This window comes from Cetorhinus maximus, chromosome 12, assembly GCF_964194155.1.
Source record: "Cetorhinus maximus chromosome 12, sCetMax3.hap1.1, whole genome shotgun sequence".
Classification (NCBI taxonomy): Eukaryota; Metazoa; Chordata; class Chondrichthyes; order Lamniformes; family Cetorhinidae; genus Cetorhinus; species Cetorhinus maximus.
The window spans coordinates 96,579,186-96,598,026 of NC_135890.1; the positions used below are offsets into that span (position 1 = coordinate 96,579,186).

Here is an 18,841-nt window from a genome sequence, read left to right on the forward strand (position 1 = left end):
ATAACTCCTCTGACCTCCTATCTTATGTTAGTGTGCATGGTACGATAGCAAAGATTATTATATAGTAATAACCTGTAAATTTCCTGCATTATTTGGATGCTGCCATTGTTACACTGATGTACCTTGTTGATTAATGAGAGGTGACAGATCCTGAAAGCATTGGTATGTCACTGAGAGAGGATATTAACAGCTGATGCCTGTGATTTCAAAGTGCATTTTACTGAGAATGTACTTTGCTTTTTACTTCAATGCTTTTGTTTTTTCCTCATCTTTATTAAAGCACTGCTGTAAGGACAGGGGAAGGAATTAGATTTTTAAACATTCATGTTACTATATCTAATGCTCTGATTCAAATGAAGCCAATCTTCTATATAGCCAAAGCCTTCTCAAGCCTTTTTGTTACTAGCAAATTAAGGTTCTGGGTAATACACTGCCTTTGAACCCCTAGTGTGAAATGCTGAGGGGAAGTGTTGGCCACCCATGGTTGTGTATTGTCCTCGTTGCCTGCCTCCTATTCATCAGACACTGACTTCAGTCAGCAATGATATAGTGCAATAAAATAAATGCCCTTCACCTCCCTGTCGTGCAACTGTATGACCAGTGATTAGCCTGTGGTGCAGACTGTATCTAACAGATGATCATTTTTTTGTATAAAAATATAACAGCAGATACAAAACAAAATTTAGCTGAAATTGATGTAGATAATCAATGCTGTTCACAGAATTGCTGTGGTATCTTGGTTACATATTGAATTAGAGCAGGGATGCCCAACCATTTAGCGCAGGTACGCATTCAGAAACAATCGGGAAACCTCGTACAATTGCACTTTTCTATGAGGCCCATTGTACAAAATTGCAAGATTTCCTAACACAAGCAAGACCTCCAAATGTGAGATCCTCAAAAACATACAAAGCGGAATTCCTCGACAAATAACAAGATTCCTATGGAAAACAAAATGAGACCTGGTACACAAAAACGTAAGACACCAAAAAAAATGCAACCTACCCATCCCCAAAACCTGAGCCCCACGTCCTACTTTCTTCTGCTTCCCTTTCCTTTTTTCTCCCTCTCCGCAAGGCCTGGGATATTTTTTTAAATTCCTGGACCTGTTGGATTGATAAATGCTGCACCCTGATTAGTTAAAACTTTAAAGAGCTGCTGATCAAAGCTGCTGAAGTTAGTTTTGCACACACAACCAGCAGAGCTGCATGCACCAGATCAGAGGAGATGATCAGGAGATTTGGCCTGAGGGCTGTGTTTTATTATAATAACTTGCCCTCTCTGCATGGAGTCTTTTCACTCATTTATTTAAATTTAATGAACTCACAGATACAGTGATCTAGTTACAAATAGAATTTTTATGACTCTTCCCCAGTGTACCCTAGCCCCTCTCCTCCTCTTGGATACAGTTCCACAGTTGCTAATGGCCCTTCAGTACTTTTCCAAGTGTTCATTCTTCATCTGATACCCTAAATGGTGAGTGTCAGTTAGGGTGTTTGCTTAAGACTTTTAATAAAACTTTTTTTTAAACTATCTAATGGACAATCTTCAAACTGCAACAAAGATCACAAGTCCTATCAATTTACTTTTAGGATGGATCCATGCCGTATACACGCCAGTAGACACATTGGTTTTTGGTGGAAATTTCCTGCACAGCTTTAATATTCCTATGCAGCTTCATATCTATGGGATTGAGGATCGAACTCGGGTAAGTCATCTCCTTGATGATTCAGCTTTATTAAGAGCAGACTTGAAGCAATTTTCCCCCCTATAGTTATTTCCTCTGTTTGTCTGAAGATGTTGTCTCTCCTGGAATACAGTTCCATCGTACATCCAGCGTTCTGGTACATTGAGCACTCATTTTTCATGTATAAATTTTGTGAATTTTAGCGCAGTTTAACTGGTGGTGAAGTAGAGAGGGGAAGTTGTTTTACAGCTGACCCTGACCCTGTTCTTACCAGAAGTCCCCATACGTGCACTTTCCAGCAGGGGTCACAGGATATCAATAAGGGATGGGAGCTTCAGCTGACTTTTTCTTCATCCAATAATGGGATAATTCTAATACCCCCATTTGGGAGCTGAACTGAGCTAATCACCTAACAGCATCTGCCAGAGAATTCAACCTGTGACTGTCCTGCTGTGTGTACCATAGTACTAGAGTGGATGGGGCATTAATCTACCGAATAATCATAGGAACTTCAAGCACCCTGTATTCTAGTTGTCTCTTCTCTTCCCCCTCCCTCCCATCCACCCCATTCCCTTCAAATAAGGATAGTTTATTGAAAATTTGGTTAGCAGGCCAAGTTTTTGCACGAGCTAAATGTAGTGTTAGAATATATTTATGGTTAATACTCAGAGTGATCTTTCTAGTTCAAAAGTTCAGATACTTTTTGTAATGGTAATTGCAATACTCTTCAGTCATGTGATTTTAGTTTATTTATGTGAAGAGTATTTCTAAAAACTCACCAGATTTCTGAATCCAGATTATTTCAAAAACCCCAACTGCTTTTTTAGGAAAATACAGCGTAACTTTTGGTTAAGCTGATGTAAAGGGTTTAACATGTTTACTGCCCCACTACAGATTTATTTGTTCCACAGAAGATTCTTGCCTATTTTTTGATCGCGATTCAAAGGCAGATACCAGAACAATAATCTACAACAGGAGACATACGACTTCAGAAAAATGTTCCAACATTAATTTATAATGAATAGCTCTGATCAAACTAAATGAACTTGCATAGACCTCCTGGATAAGTGTACTTTGTAGTTCGACTTAGCAGTGCTGTTCATCCCCGATCTGTGCTGCGTAAGCTAATATCAGCAGTGGTATACCTGTGACCTAAGGCCTCACTACGGATCCATGAATCAGTGACTCCAGCTGGAAAATGCACACAGATGGATGGGTTAGTGAGAACAGGATCACGCTCAGCTGTATTATCCTTTGTGGTCATTTATTGTCTCAGTTCAAACTTGGACAATAACCATTTTGATGAAGTACTGGAAGCCTGGTGGTACCCATTGATCCGTAACTGGAGTTGACATTTTCAGGCAAGGATGCTTAAAAAAAAATTCTCACTTTTCATCAGACTAAAAGTCATGTGGAAACTCATTGAAAAGAATGACAAATATGTGCCTCTGGAACTGGCAACATTGTGCGTGATCCTTGAATTTGTAACCCACTTCCCCCCCTCCAATTGCGAATCTTAGTCATATGGCAGCTATTAATCTACCTCTAACTAGTGAACTTGGCATCTGCATCATATCCCAAAATGGAAATCAAAATTCTTTGTATTCTGCTTTTAGAAAGGATGTGTGGTCATAGTGAGGATGCAAATTTAGTGACATTCTGCAAATTCTGTTAGGGCAACAGCTTTTTATGTGCTGTAAAGTAGTTTTTGGTGCTGATGCAATTCAGATGGCATCATAGGTTCCCATTGTGTCAGGTGATACCGAGCCATACAGAACAGGAAGACCCTGAGTTTGATCCATGGTCTTTGATGAGTTATCTCATCTCAGCCGGGTCATTGATAAGCACATTAAAAATTTTCTACCATGTTTCCAGGCTAGGGAGGAGAAAAATCAATGAGGCTTGTCATCCCTAATTGATAACCAATTAACTCTCCAGTTTGTGTCTGGGAAGCCAGCTAAGGCCAGGCTGCTTTTGATGGCCTCCACTGTCAAATAGTTTGCCAAATGTTCTGAAGAAGAGTCATATTTAACTCAAAACACTTCTCCCTCCACAGATGCTGCCAGACCTGCAGGGTATTTCCAACATTTTTTGTTTTATTTCATATTTCCAGCATCTGCAGTATTTTGCTCTTAATGTCAACAGTTGTTGCCTAGGTTGAGATGTGAAGAGTAGCCTCTTGAGTGGGGGCTCCTGGCGCCAGTGGAATTATGCACGAGCATGGATTGGAATAGGAATCAAAGCCTTTGTTTTTAAAAAGTGGCTCTGACTACACCATTTGTTGTAATTGGAATCCCCATTGAAAATAATGTATCATAACATTGACAGTGTACATTGCTGTAAGTTTGCTTTACCTCTGGAAGCAAGTACTTAATTTTTTTTTAAATACAACTTGGCCCAATCCCTCTTGATGCAATGTAAGTAAAGGTTCCTCAGCATTTTGACTGTACCAATAGCTGATGGCCACCAGTATGATTTCAAGGTTATCTCTAAGGTAAATCTCCACATTTGTGTAGCAGAAATTTAATTAGAAAGTAACAAGAAGTGAAGTGCACTCCTGTTCTTGTTTAGCTAGGTACTGTTGATGTGCTTGTTACCAACCTATCTAGTATTTTGTTACATTGGCACATTAACTAAAATCTCTTATGAGAAATTCTCCATTGTATTGAAATTTGATGTTTCTGTAAATGTGCAACATCTTGGTAAAATAACAATGTGCCTAACAAGATCGTTATTGATACTGAGAAATTTGTTGGCTGGACAGTAGAGAATCATGCTGCTTGTAGTCAGATATTTGATTCTTTCTCAATGAATATTTATTTACCTTGTACTCTAAACTGTACTTGTCACTTAGGTGTGATATGTCATTGACATAGCTTAGAAAAGGGCTTATGACCGTAATATTTCCACATGATGTTGGGAGAGGGGATGCAGAGTACATTCAGAAAGAGAAGCAGAGAAAATGAACAGAGAAGCTTACCTGGATCATTCTTGTGCTTGATCTGCCAGTTACTGGGAGTTATTGCCAGCTACCTGGGAGCAGGTTAGATTTGGCCCTTCAGATGAGAAGTTATGGCGTATAAGGGAACATAGGATGCAGTCAAACAAGGGAGTAATGAATATTTTAAATCGTATACCAAGTGACTAATTTCATACATGCATTGTTAGAAGACGACTATTTAGTCATGATATGAGTTGAACTGAATTCCAAACCTGAATTGACCATTCCACACTTTAGATAGGCCTTTTGATTTTAAGGGCATTGTGCCGTTCCATTTAGCGAAATTTCCTCCTATTGTGATTAGAGTTTGATTCATTGGTGTAAGAAATTAAGGATGATCTATTGTTTTTTCCACCAATTTTCTTCCCTCCTCTCCTAATGGTGTTAGCTCCTTGTTGCACATGTGCGTACACACATGCACACAGACACAGACAGACAGACACACATACCCCCTGCCTCCAGAAACAGTGTTTAAGGATGGATTCCCATGTGCGCACTTCAAAAAAGACTGATTCTCAGCCTCCAGTCCTTATCGACTTTGTGCTATGCCACCTGCCACTCAAAAGCAAAGTGAAACAGAGAAGGACAGAAATAGGGAGAGAGAATAGGAGGAGAGAAGTGGACAGAAAACACAATGTCAAAATGACACAGGTAAGAAGAGACATGCAACACCATGGGAGATCCACCATTGTGCGTATTGTCTGTCTGTCTATATCTCTCTTTCTCTCTCTATCTTTGCAAGAAAGATTACTAGCCACTTCCTCAGGATGAAAATGTCTTTCAGTTTTTTACATGCTTGTGAGATAGGTGGTCTATTGTATCTGTTTGATTCTATTCCTGCTGTGGGGTAAGCACTCTCAAGGTAGTGATATATCATCATATAAAAGTCAAAACAAAGGCAGTTATTATCCATGCTTCTTGAGATATGTGACACTGCTGCACAGTAACTAAGGATCGCAGATAAGATCTCTTGACATTTTGGCTTATTCACAAGGCTTTTAGCATTCAAAGTTTCAAATCTACATATTCTCATTCCGACCATAAATATGCAATATTGATATTTCATAAAGAAATTAGTTGAATATTTCTTTGTAAATTTCAAACTTGCATATATTTTGCATTGTTGAAAATTTACAGTTCAATTTTTTAAAGGCTGGTGGAGCTTGCAAACACTTTGGAAAATGCAATTTTTTTTAGACTCCCACTCTTGTGAATTCTCACACTGTACTCCAAGAAAAATAAACACGTAAGATTTTAACATTCTTCCCCTTGGTCAAATGCAGGTAGGTAGTTTGTCACAAGTTTTGTTTTGTATGTGACAGCTGAACTCTTAAATGGGTCTGTTCTGGTTGGAAGCAGACCACAATAATCTTGATTTATAAAAACTAGTTTACTTTTGTAGAATTGGTGCATTGAGGACTGCTGTACAAAAATGTTGTGTTTTGCTTCTGTTTAGAAATCTGAGTAATGGCTCTACAAATGTTAGTCATTACAGTAACAAAGCACCAATGTCTGAAAAGTTCCAGGAAGTACCGTAGGACACTGTGTGTGTGTGTGTGTGTGTGTGTGTGTGTGTCCGTGTCCGTCCATCAGGTGCCTGTCGGTAATCTCAAATTCTCAACTCTGAACTCTGACCTAGACCAATTGTTCAGTTACAGTTTTTGGTTTGTTGACCCTGAATTATTGCTCAACATTAAAGCCAAAAGTAAAAAGTCTTGGGTTTGAGCAATCATCTGCATAATAGAAGATGTGCTAACATTGTGCCTCTCGCTGAAGAGTGAATTGTTGAAAAGGAAATCTTAAACTTGATTTCATCATCAATATTATCCTAACTTCCTTAGCCATTGGATTAAGCCTTTAAGAAACTAACTGGGAAGAGCCTTTTGGCTCCTAAGACTGCAGAACATGATCACTGTAAATCCAGTTTGTGATTTAGTGATGGTTTGCTGAGTTGGTGCAGCAATTACTAAGGTGCTGGCAAGGTTGTGCTCACAGCTCCCCAGAAGACAAGTTGCTGATTTCAATCAGGTTGACTTGAGGAAAAATACCCCATCAAGACGTTAACACCCAAAGGAGATGGGAACAAAGAAAATTGGTGAGAAGATAAACCCAAGAACCTTAAAAAAGATCCTTGAATAAGCTAAACTGTACTATTATGTTGTATTGTTTTGAAAATTCTGCTCATCGGGTTGCTATTAATGGGCCTTTTAATTTGGATGTTCTGTCAGGGTGTAACTTATTGTAAAGGCAAATGTGGTTTCTTGGTAGCTTGGGACAATGAAAGATTTGTTCTGGCTGTCACAGTCAATTGTAGATGTGTAAATAATGAAATATTTTGTTTAGACTTCAAAACATGCTTGAAATAGTCATTCAAGACACTATCAATGGAAATGGGGTTCATTTGGTTCCAAGTCGTGACATTAATCCAGATGACTAATGCCCTGCCTTGTACACCAGATACTGTGACAAAAATGTGTACAATTTTATATGTTAGGCACCTTCTGAACAACATTTCCTTAAAACACATTGGGGAGTATTTACATTGGGTGTTCTCAATCTCTCACCATGATTTTGGTGATGGCCCTCAACAGAAAAACTGAATAAATTACCACTTTCATTCTTTGGATGTCCAGGTGAATCGGAGCAGCAGAGTTTGATCAAAGATCATTATTCGTTCATAAGTGTCCTGTTGTTTTCCCTTCCAAACTTTCTCCACATCGCTCCTTTCCACCCTCTGCTCCCCAACTCCACTAAAGAAGGTGCCATCTGGCTTCCAAGGTGCACATTGAACTATATTCAGCAGAGGGAAAAGCCTAAATTGGTTTAGGAATACGGCATTAACATATAAATCTCATCATTCTCCTTTTTGTTTGTAAAATTCGGATACTGTGCATTATGGGTACTGCATTTTATGAACGTAAACTGGTGCAAACTTGCACAAGTGTTGTTGGGCACTTCCTCCCTTAATATTGCCTGGCCTGCTGCAGCATTGTCTTGATGCAGAAAGGGTGAACTTGGATTCAATATTGTAAGAAATTGCTTCTAGAAATGTGACTGATTACGGTCCTTTTGGATGATGAGTGTCCCTGCGGCAAACTTACTAAAAAATGTAATTATTGCAATATTTCTATATTGAAGTATGTGTTGTTAATACAATTCAAGCAAACAGTGGAACAATAATAAATGCTCACGTGCACTGCCTCATAATGAAGCGTAAATTGATGTAAATCAGTGTATTTCACAGAATTGATTCCCTCATCCCAACAAAAAATCATGGATATGAAATGTTTGTTACACTACATGAACTTAATTATTTTTTTTACAATTCACACAATCTGCATTAAATATTTTCTAAAATAAATGTGCACTCCCCAAGAAACAGCTTGGATGCGTTTTCCTTGGCCATCTCCACCCTACACCATGGCCATTGCTAAAGCTCTCTGCTGTGCCTGCACTTTTAGGTTTATTTTGACAATTCTCCTTTTACTATAAGCTGCATTCTGTATGTAAATATTCCTTGTTTTTCAGGTTAATGCCAAGTTCCGCTATCCATTCTACTATGAAATGTGCTGGTATGTCCTGGAAAGATATGTGTTCTGTTTGACAAAACGGTCTCATCTCACCAAACAATACCAGAGGGAATCAATGTTAATTGGTAAGCTACCAGCAGTAGTACATGTGTTCACATGAAGTGTTTCAGGCTATTATTTCTTAAGTATTTGCAAACGGATAAAAGGTCATTAGCAAATTCCATAAAATATGCACTGTCTTTCAGCAGACTAACAATAGCTTGATTGGAGCTAAGTAATTAAGTTGCTCCCCTAATGGCCCAGCTAGTTTATCATGTGTTGGTTGGATCATTTTAACCAGCAAGGTCGCTGGTATGTATTAAGTCAGGTGCTCTCAACTGGGGTAGTGTTAGGGACATGGAAACAATCAGTAAGGGAGGAGAAAATAAGCAAGTGTTCATGCTTATGTTTGATAGTCAGTAACCCCAGCTGGCAATTTGTTTGTCTGAGCTGGATGCAGATAGAATTGGACTAGATTATGATGCCTCTGTAGTTGAATAACCTCCCCAATGCATTGTTAAGGCTCAGACATGAAAAATGGTTACTTGGGTGAGCATGACTGGCATCATGGAATGACACTTCAGTAAGGAGTCAGCTTAAGGAGAAAAGGGCTAAAAATAACATGAATAAAATTATGAAAAAAATCTAGAACTAAATTAATTAGCAGAAAATAATTCTTTATCTCCTGACTTAAACTTGGACAGCATTAATACAATTACTAATTAGACCGCTTGCCATTTAGTGATGACTTTTTCTTCTGAGAACAAGATAGTCTTTTTCTCAATGCTGTTTCCTTTCCCCCCTCATCTTTTTGGACCACCCAATCTTTAGGTGGAATGGACAGGGACACTGTTCTCAGACATTGTCATTGGTCTTTTTGCCTGGATGCCATAGGAGTGGGCTGATGAAAACTCCCTCATTAATCACTATGAAAATTATGTTTGAAATTTATTTGCAATTATGTGTTTATAATTGTGTGGCTGAGCAGGGAACAGTGTGTTTTTTAAGCCTTTATTGTACGCTCTCTTTTCTCTCCAAAATCAAACAAAGTGTAAAACAATTAATTTGCTTTCACTACAAATTTTTGTAGCAGTGCATTTGAGCACCCTTGCTGTTTGCTTTTTTCCATTTTTTTTCTCCCCTGATGCACATGTGACAGATGCTTATCCAATTCCCTTTTGAAAGCCCCGATTGTATCGGCCTCACCACATTCAGGCAGTGGATTACAGATTCTAGTCACTTGCGACGTCAAAGGTTTTTCCTCATTTCACTGTTGGTTCTTTTTCCAGTGACCTTTTATCGGTGTCCTCTGGTTCTTGACCCTTTTTCCAGTGGGAAGGAAAGAAAGTTTGTGTGCACCAAACTTGGAAATTGATGCTTAGTCAATTCTCTAGGTAGTTTTTTTATGTCGGTGCTATAGTCGAGTAGGAGCTCCTTTTTTAAAAAAAAGGCCTCCATTAGTCTGCTGCGTTGGTCTGTTTACTTTGAGTGCTGTCAATAAGTAAGAATGCCACGTGCCTATAACACTCATAAGCATCTTAAGGTAACATCATGTTCTCATCCAAACAAACTGTAAAGGTGTTATGCTGTGAAATTTGTACCAAATTTGTGCCAATCCCATAAAATCAATTCTGTATTTACTATATAACACTGCCAAACCCAAAATTAGCTCACATAGACTGGTTTCAGTGAGGCCAACTCTCTGTGTTGGAATATCAGTTCCATTTTAGCAGTTGAAACTGGCAAAGCCTCTCGGAAAGTAATGCTTATCATAGAATTTCAACATCATGATGTGCACAAATTAATTCACCTGCTTCCAGCTAGGAGTCAACCTTTCCATGCCTTGGCTCGAAAGACCCAACCTGACATCAGTAAGTAATTATGAATGGCTGTGCCTGGGTGACTTAAGCTGCGAGCATGAGGCACTAGTTTCTTTCAAAACTTGGAGTGTCTGTGCAGGTGGACAGGAGATCCCTTGTTCTTTTGAATTGTGCCATCGGACCTTTTACGTCCAACCGTGAGGGAAGATGAGGCCTCGCTTTAATATTTTAGCTGAGCAACATCTCTGACAGTACAACACTCCCTCAGCTCTGCATTGAAGTATCAGCTCATATGTGTTCAAGCATCTGAACTGGGGCTTGCATCTATGACCTCCTGATTTTGAGCCTGAGCAGCTATCACTAATCCAAGACTGACACAAGTTACAGAATTATTAACTTGCAGTTAAGAGATATCCTACATGAGAGCTTTCTTAATGGCTGTCACAACGAAGACCAGGTTATGCATTACAGTCTCTTCAGGCTTATCTTGCTTCTCCTCGTGGTCCCCTGGATATCCCTGATGGCCTTCCAAGAGGTCCTTGATACTTTTTTGCTCAGCTGAGTTTGCTAGCACCTGAAGTGCTGCTTTATTATACTAATGGTACAAAATAGGCAGATATTCAGCATGATGGTTCTGCACTCCAGTTTCTGATTGACACCCAGTTGACTCCAGCAAAACGGGCCTTAATGATTGGAAAATAGGGCAACTGAGTTATTCTTGTCTAGCAGTGCAACCTCCGTTTTCATGACAACATAAGTTTTGTAGTGCTATTAAAGAGTGAAGCTTTCTACTTTGGGGTGGGGCGGGTTTCGGGGGAGACAATGGCAAAGTTAGCTGTCCCAGTGCTGATCCTTGGATCAGCTCAGGCAGACGTCAACCCCTGGGTAAGAGAAAGCAAAAGTCAGTCCAGGTTCTTGCTTTTGACTACTGTCCTGTGACCTCGACTAGGAAGTGTGGGCTTTAGGTGGGAGTAGAACTGAGCTTAGATGTGATGGCGTCTAAAGCAGTCAGTTATTTACCTGTGCTTGGTGCTTAAAACTGATTGCCAAAACCATTGGGAAAATAACATTTTGCATTCTTGTGTGAAAGTGCGTTGAAAGGGTATTAAACATATGTGTAGGTATTGTCAGAGACAAAGATGATGATTCTTGTTATTGGAGAGTTTTGTGCTAATACTGTAACTGAAATGCTTTTCATTGTTGTTGTGATTCCCTGTGGAGCCAAGTGGGTGTATCAGAATGAGAAATTTACAGCATTCTATTAATAATGCGCCAAAAAAAATCACTCCTACAAGCAGGTTCTTTTAACCCCTTGCAACTATAGTTTTGAAAATATTTGGTACAGTTGTATTAATGACAGAATGTCTAAACTGCCTAGAGTGGTGACTGGAATTTTTTTGCAGTTATTACATTGCAAGGCATTTTCCCTGGATGGACGTGACAGCATGTCCTAGGGCTGTTGCAAATCCCTAAAGGAGAGCAATAATTGGGCCTCAGTGCCCTGCCCAAGGGAATAGAAAATCAGAAGGTTCCTGCTGCTGACCAATAGCCAATGACTTCCAATTTTGTATCTTGAGATTATTGTCTTCTACATACTGTAACAAAGTGTTGGCTTTGTTCCTAGTTTCCTTAATGTAATCACCTATTAATATTATCCATTATTTAACTTGAACACAATATTTTCCTTTTCTTGATTAATGCTTGACATATTACATTTAAATTTAAATATTCTCAGATACAGAGAAGAAACCAAATACAGAGAGTCCTTCATCAGATTCCCGACTAGACATGGATGAGGAATCTTCTGATGTGCGTGTCAAGGAGGAGAAAGATGAGACAAGAGATAAAATGAGCCTTCAAAGCACAAAAGTATTTGGTGATGATTCGCCTTCTCCAAACAGTGCGCATTCAGAAGGAAATGAAAGCTCTGGGAAGACTCAGAAAATGACAAAGCGTTTAAAGCGGACTTTGTCCAATGACTCAGATGATAGCACCAAGTCACCAATGCTGACAGACTGTCCAAAGACACCAAGCGGATCTCCTGACCCCTCCCAGCCAGTGTCTGAGGGGTCTAACAAATGGATTCATCTGACAGAGTTTGAGTTGAAAGGGTTAAAAGCACTTGTGGAAAAACTGGAGTCCTTGCCAGAGAATAAAAAATGTGTCCCTGAAGGGATAGAAGATCCTTATGCCCTTCTGGAGGATATGAAGGTTAGTGTAAAATGTTTTCAAAGGCTTTGACGCAATTGTTTTTCTGTCTGGAGCGCACAATTTTAATCAAATGCGAGTCATGTTATCATTTCTGATTACAAGTGGCATTTATCCTGTGTTTCAATTTACGTTTTCATAATAATATGACACTAAATTGGTTAATTAATAAAAAGCACAGTATATTAGTCATCTTTTGAGACCCAGGGGATTGACAAAATAAATTGAAAATTCCTTCAATGCCTCTTTAAATTTGATATTTAGGACTTAATGTGTCAGTGATAATTAGGAAAATCCCATCAGTTTACTAAATATGACAAACAGCTTTTCTGGGTTTGGAGATTGTTAGCCTCTACTGTTTAATTATTCTGCAGGATTTGCAGCAACTCAACTTCGATAACTTGACATACTTCTGCCAAGTGGAATTCTTGTCAATACCGTGAGGATATGTCCTATTAAGGTTTTTTCGTGTAAGCGAATGAGTTTCCTCTAACTGTGGAATCTTACCCTGAAGTCTACAAGCACTTGTCGCAGCAGTTTGCTACCTGTGTTTCCAGCTTCCTTAATTGAGCAAATATTAATATTTTCTAGGAAGGAACATTTTCCGGTATGGAAAGATCCCAAGCTTGTTATCCATATGATAACAGAATCATAGGCTGATATTCTCCGCCCCCCCCTCTTCATTGCCTATGGGGGATTTAAAAAAAAAACACCAGTTGTCTAAAGGATGTGCAGATTTGCCTGACTCTTCCAGCAAACGTCTGCCCTAACCCTAGTGGAGTGGCTTTAAATTTCACCAGGATAGACAACACCAGGTTCTAGCCATAAACTGGGAGAATATCAGCCTATGATTCTGTTATCATATGGATAACAAGCTTGGGATCTTTCCATACCGGAAAATGTTCCTTCCTAGAAAATATTAATATTTGCTCAATTAAGGAAGCTGGAAACACAGGTAGCAAACTGCTGCGACAAGTGCTTGTAGACTTCAGGGTAAGATTCCACAGCCATAAACTGGACTTTCCAGTCACATGTTTGTGAAATGGAGGTAGAGAGGCACCTGGCTGGCCTAGAAAATGCCACTGGCTTGGAGAGCATGGCAACTCCATCTACTGCAAGCTTATGTTTCCTCGGCCCTAACATCTAGCATGATGTATGTTTGGAGGCCAGTCCAGTGCAGTCAGATGAGGCACACCAGCCTGCCATACAAGTAAAATGGTGGGCTGCCAATGACCCCATGTTCACAGGTTCTCTTTGTGCCATTTCACATGGATATTCATTTTTATACGCATTCTCTTTATTTTATAATAAATCAGACTCTGAAGATATGGGAGAGACTTTGTTGGAGCACCAGCATGTAGTGCTATCCACTGTGGCGAAGAATTCGGTCTTCCTTTCTCAGCCCTTCAACCTCAGATCTCTGCACTCCTCTGAATTTGGCCCCAATTTTCTTCACTCCATTGAAATTTCCTTCATCTAAATACTGGGAAGACCGAAACTTTAGCCTTCATTCCTTAGCCACTGATTTATCAATTACTTCAGTAGAAGGGTTGTGAATCTTTGGAATTCTCTACTGCAAAGGGTTGTGAATGCTCCATTCTTGAATGCATTTAAGGCTGGGATAGTCTCTCAGGGAATTAAGGGATATGGGAGGGCGGACAGGAAAATGGAGTTGAAGCCCAAAATCAGCCATGATCGTATTGAGTGGCGGAGCAGGCTCGATGGGCCTTGTGGTCTACTCCTGATCTTATTTCTTGTGTTCTCGCCTTGGTCACTATCTGAGGCTGAACCAGACCATTCACAACCTTGGCATCCTATTTTGAGATGAGCTTCCAACCACATATTTGCCCCACCTTCAAGATTGCTGCGTTCCATCTCTTTCATATCGCAGGTCTCCACCCCTGCCTCCACTCATCTGCTGCTGAAACCCTCATCCGTGCCTTTGTTACTTCTTGACTTGACTATGCCAATATTTCCCTGTTTGGCCCCTCATCTTCCATAAACTTGAACTCAAAACGTGGTGGGAATGTGAGTAGTGAGGAGGATGCGAAGAGGCTTCAAAGAGATTTAGACAGACTAAGTGAGTGGGCAAGAACATGGCAGATGGAAGAGAATATGGAAAAATATGAAGTTATCAACTTTGTTAGGAAAAACAGAAAGGCAGAGTATTTCTTAAATGGGGAGAGATTGGGAAGTGTTGATATCCAAAGGGACCTGGGTGTTCTTGTTTATAAGTCACAGAAAGCTAACATGCAGGTGCAAAATGCATTAAGGAAGGCAAATGGTATGTTAGCCTTTATTGCAAGGAGATTTGAGTATCAGAGTAAGGAAATCTTGCTGCAGTTGTATAGAGCCTTGTTAAAACCACATCTGGAGTATTGTGTGCAGTTTTGATCTCCTTTACTAAGAAAGGGATATACTGGCCATAAGAGGGAGTGCATCGAAGGTTCACCAGACCAATTCCTGGGATGGCGGAATTGTCCTATGAGAAAAGATTGAGGAAATTGGGCCTGTATTCTCTGAGCTCTAGATTTCATTGAAGTGTACAAAATTCTTACAGAGCTCGGCAGGGTGGATGCAGGAAGGATGTTTCCCTTGGCTGGGGGGATCTAGAACCGGAGGGTCTAGAACCAGGGCCCACAGTCACAGAATAAGGAGTAGGCCATTTAGGACCAGGATGAGGAGGAATAGAGGGTGGTGAATCTTTGGAATTCTCTGCCCCAGAGGGCTGTGGAGGCTCAGTCATTGAGTATGTTCAAAGCAGAGGTCGAGATACCAATGACATCAAGGGATATGGGGATAGTGTGAGAAGATGGCATTAATCTAGAAGATCAGCCATGATCTAGTTAAATGGCAGAACTGGCTCATGGGGCCTACCACTGCTATGTTCATCCAAAACTCTGCTGTCCGTATCATAACTTGCATCAAGTCCGGTTCACTCATCATCTGTATGCTTGCTGATCTACATTGACTTCCGGCGCCTTGATTTTAAAATTCTCATCTTTGTTTCAAATTCCAGTTTTCATCGCCCCACTATAGCTGTGCCTTTAACTTCCTGGACCATAAGCTCTGAAATTCCTTGCTAAACCACTCCATCTCACTACTGCTCTCTCCTCTCTTAAAATACCCACCTCTTTCCAGTGTAAATATCTCCTTATGTGGCTTAATGTAGAATTTTGTTTGGTAATGCTCCTGTGAAGTGCCTTTGAAAGACCAAATATACATGTCTAGAATTTTTTGGATGCTGCACGGACAACTAAAGCCCCAAAATGGTTGGCACTAAGTGTGCACTAACTTTTGAGCAGAAGTCTTAAATGGCTGACCCCTTGTTCTGAAGTTATGCCCCCTTGTTCTGATTCCCCATCAAGCAAAATATCCTCTCAGCATTCTTCTAAACTCCAGTGAGTATATATGTCCAATCTGCTCAACCATTCCTGACAAGAATCCCTTCATCCCAGGTTGATTACCATGTGAACCTTCTCTGAAATGCCTCCAATGCTAGTATAATCCCTCCTTTAAATAAGGAGACCAAAACTTGAGGTGTGGTCTCGCAAATGCCTAGTACAATGGTAGCAAATGCCCTTTTTTTATACTCCATCTTTCTTGTAATAAAGGCCAGCATTCCATTTGTCTTCCTACTTACTTGCTGTGACAGCATGATAATTTTTTGTGTTTCATACATGATCCCTCTGTACCGCAGCATTCTTTAGACTCTCTGTAGTTAAATAATATTTTGCAGTTCTGTTGTTCCTTCTAAAGTGGATAATCTTGCAGTTTCCCACATTAATACTCCAAGTGCCAAATCTATGCCCACTCAGTTAACCTATCGAGATCCCTTTGCAGACTTGTTGTCTTGCTTTCTCACCTATCTTTGTATCCTTGGCAAATTTGGCTACAATACATTTGGACCCTTCATTCAAGTCATTAGTATAAGTTGTAAATAGTTGAGACCTCAGCACTGATTCCTGTGGCACCCCAACCTGAAAATAACCCATTTATCCTGACTCTGTTTCCTGTTAGTTAGCCAATCCCTCTGTCTGTGCTGATATATTAGACCCAACACCATGAGCTCTTGTCTTGTGTAGTAACCTTTTACATGGAACCTTGTTCCTCAGGGTAGTGTCCTAGGCCCAACCATCTTCAGCTGCTTCATCAATGACCTTCCTTCCATTATAAGGTCAGAAGTGGGGATGTTCGCTGATGATTGCACAATGTTCAGCATCATTTGCGATGACTCAGATACTGAAGCAGTCCATGTCCAAATGCAGCAAGATCTGGACAATACATAGGCTTGGGCTGACATGTGGCAAGTAACATTCACACCGCACAAGTGTCAGGCAATGGCCATCTCTGATGAGAGAGAATCTAACCATTGCCCCATGACATTCAATGGCATTACCATTGCTGAATCCCCCACTATCGACATCCTGGGGGTTACCATTGACCAGAAACTGAACTGGGCTAGCCATATAAATACTGTGGCTACAAGAGCAGGTCAGGGCTAGGACTCCTGCGATGAGTAATTCACCACCTGACTCCCCAAAGCCTGCTCACCATCTACAAGGTACAAGTCAGGAGCGTGATGGAATACTCCCCACTTGCCTGGATGAGTGCAGTTCCCACAACACTCAAAAGCTTGGCACCATTCAGGACAAAGCAACCCCCTTGATAGGCACCCCATCCACAAACATTCACTTCCTCCGCCACTGACTCGCAGCAGCAGTGTGTACTATCTACAATATGTGCTGCAGGAACTCACTAAGGCTTCTTAGACAGCACCTTCCAAACCCACAACCACCAACATCTAGCAGGACAAGGGCAGCAGACACATGGAAACGCCACCACTTGGAAGTTCTCTTCCAAGCCACTCACCATCCAGACTTGGAAATATATCGCCGTTCTTTCACTGCTGGGTCAAACTCCTGGAACTCCCTCCTTAACAGCACTGTGGGTGTACCTACACCACATGGACTGCAGTGATTCAAGAAGGCAGCTCACCACCACCTTCTCAAGGGCAGTCGGGATGTGCAATAAATGCTGGCCTAGCCAGTGATGCCCACATCCCATAAATGAATTTTCAAAAACCTTATTGAATGTCTTTTGAAAATCCAAATCCATTACATTTACTTGTTCTCCTTTATCCACCCTGCTTGTTACATCCTCAAAGAACTCTAAAAAAAAATTGTCAAACACGATTTCCATTTCATAGAACCATGTTGACACTTTATTATGCTTTTTGACATGTTCTTCTACCAATTCCTTAATTATGGATTCCAGCATTTTCCCAATGACATATGCTAAGCTAACTAGCCTATAGTTTCCTGCTTTCTATCTCCCTTTTTCATGAATGGGGCATAACGTTTGCAATTTTCCAATCAAATTAGGACCTTTCCAGAATCTAGGGAATTTTACAAGATTCTAATGCATCCATTATCTCTGCAGCCAATTCTTGTAGGATCCTAGGATGAAGGTCATCTGGTCCAGGAGGCTTGTCAGCCTTTCATCCCATTAGTTTTCCTCATACTTTTTCTCTAGTGATTGTCTCAAATTCCTCCCTCCCATTTGTTCCTTGTTTTTTTGCTATTAGGATAGTTTTAGTGTCTTCCACTGTGAAGACAGATTCAGAATACTTGTTCAAAGTCTCCATTGTTTCCTTGTTTCACATTAATGGCCCAAAACGTTTTTATCAGAGTTGGAACCCCTGTGTCCAACTCTGATCAGACAGAAAACTACCCATTTACTTACATACGTTGAAAAGGCTCTGACCTGCGATGGAGGATCCTACAGAACTTCCTTAGCGCAGGAATCCTCGCAGAGAGCAGCGAAAAGAACCTGTGCAGAAACCACACCCCCTTTTTACAGCACTAACTGCCATACTCTGATAAGTGTTTAAAGGTCCCAAGCCTCTCAGTGTGTTAGTGAATAGGTGAGTGGGTATGATGACAGGTGGGTGAGTTGGTCGGGTCAGGAGGGGTTGTCAGGTCAGAGGAGGGTCGTGGGCTAGTCAGGTTGTGTCGGAGGGGAAGTCGGGTGGTGGGGGGGGGCATGTCTGTGAGGAGTCAGGCGGAGGGTTCGAGGGGAAAGTTGGGGCGTCTGTTGTATTCCTGTTACCCAGGAATTAGACTAGGAATTTTCTGTGTAACATTTCCTAGGTAACTATGACAGGAATGTAAGTTGGAAGTGTCCGAAGCCTCCAACTCTAATTCAAGAGTTTGCAACTTTTTTGGAAAGTCCCAGGGAGCAAGATAATTGCCCATCAGAAGTTCAAACTTCCCGGGCAATTCCCAAGGAGTCTTTGCGTTGGGACTTCCGCAAGGGCCTGAAGCACATTTTGGGGACGGGGGGTGGGTGCAATACTCTGGCCTCTGATGATCTAGAGACCAGAAGATCTGAGCCATTAATTACCTTGTACCATCCTCTAAGGGAACAATGCTTACTTTAGCTGCTCTTTTTACATGCTTGCAGAAGCTCTTATTGTCTGTCTTTTCTTGCTAGTTTACTCTCATTTTCTATTTTGTCTCATTTTTTAGTCATCCTTTGTTGCTTTCTAAAATGT

General features: G+C 40.6%; 1 protein-coding gene across 19 annotated transcripts in view; it reads left to right on the forward strand.

Moving 5' to 3' along the window:
- Positions 1-18,841, forward strand: part of kdm2bb (lysine (K)-specific demethylase 2Bb) — a 252,681-nt gene that overhangs the window by 117,288 nt on the left and 116,552 nt on the right. For all 19 annotated transcript variants that reach the window (XM_078554196.1, XM_078554183.1, XM_078554193.1 and 16 more), the window contains 3 exons: positions 1,593-1,708; positions 8,217-8,343; positions 11,813-12,288. In XM_078554196.1, the coding sequence (XP_078410322.1) occupies positions 1,593-1,708; positions 8,217-8,343; positions 11,813-12,288 (719 nt within the window). The remainder of the gene's footprint in view (positions 1-1,592; positions 1,709-8,216; positions 8,344-11,812; positions 12,289-18,841) is intronic.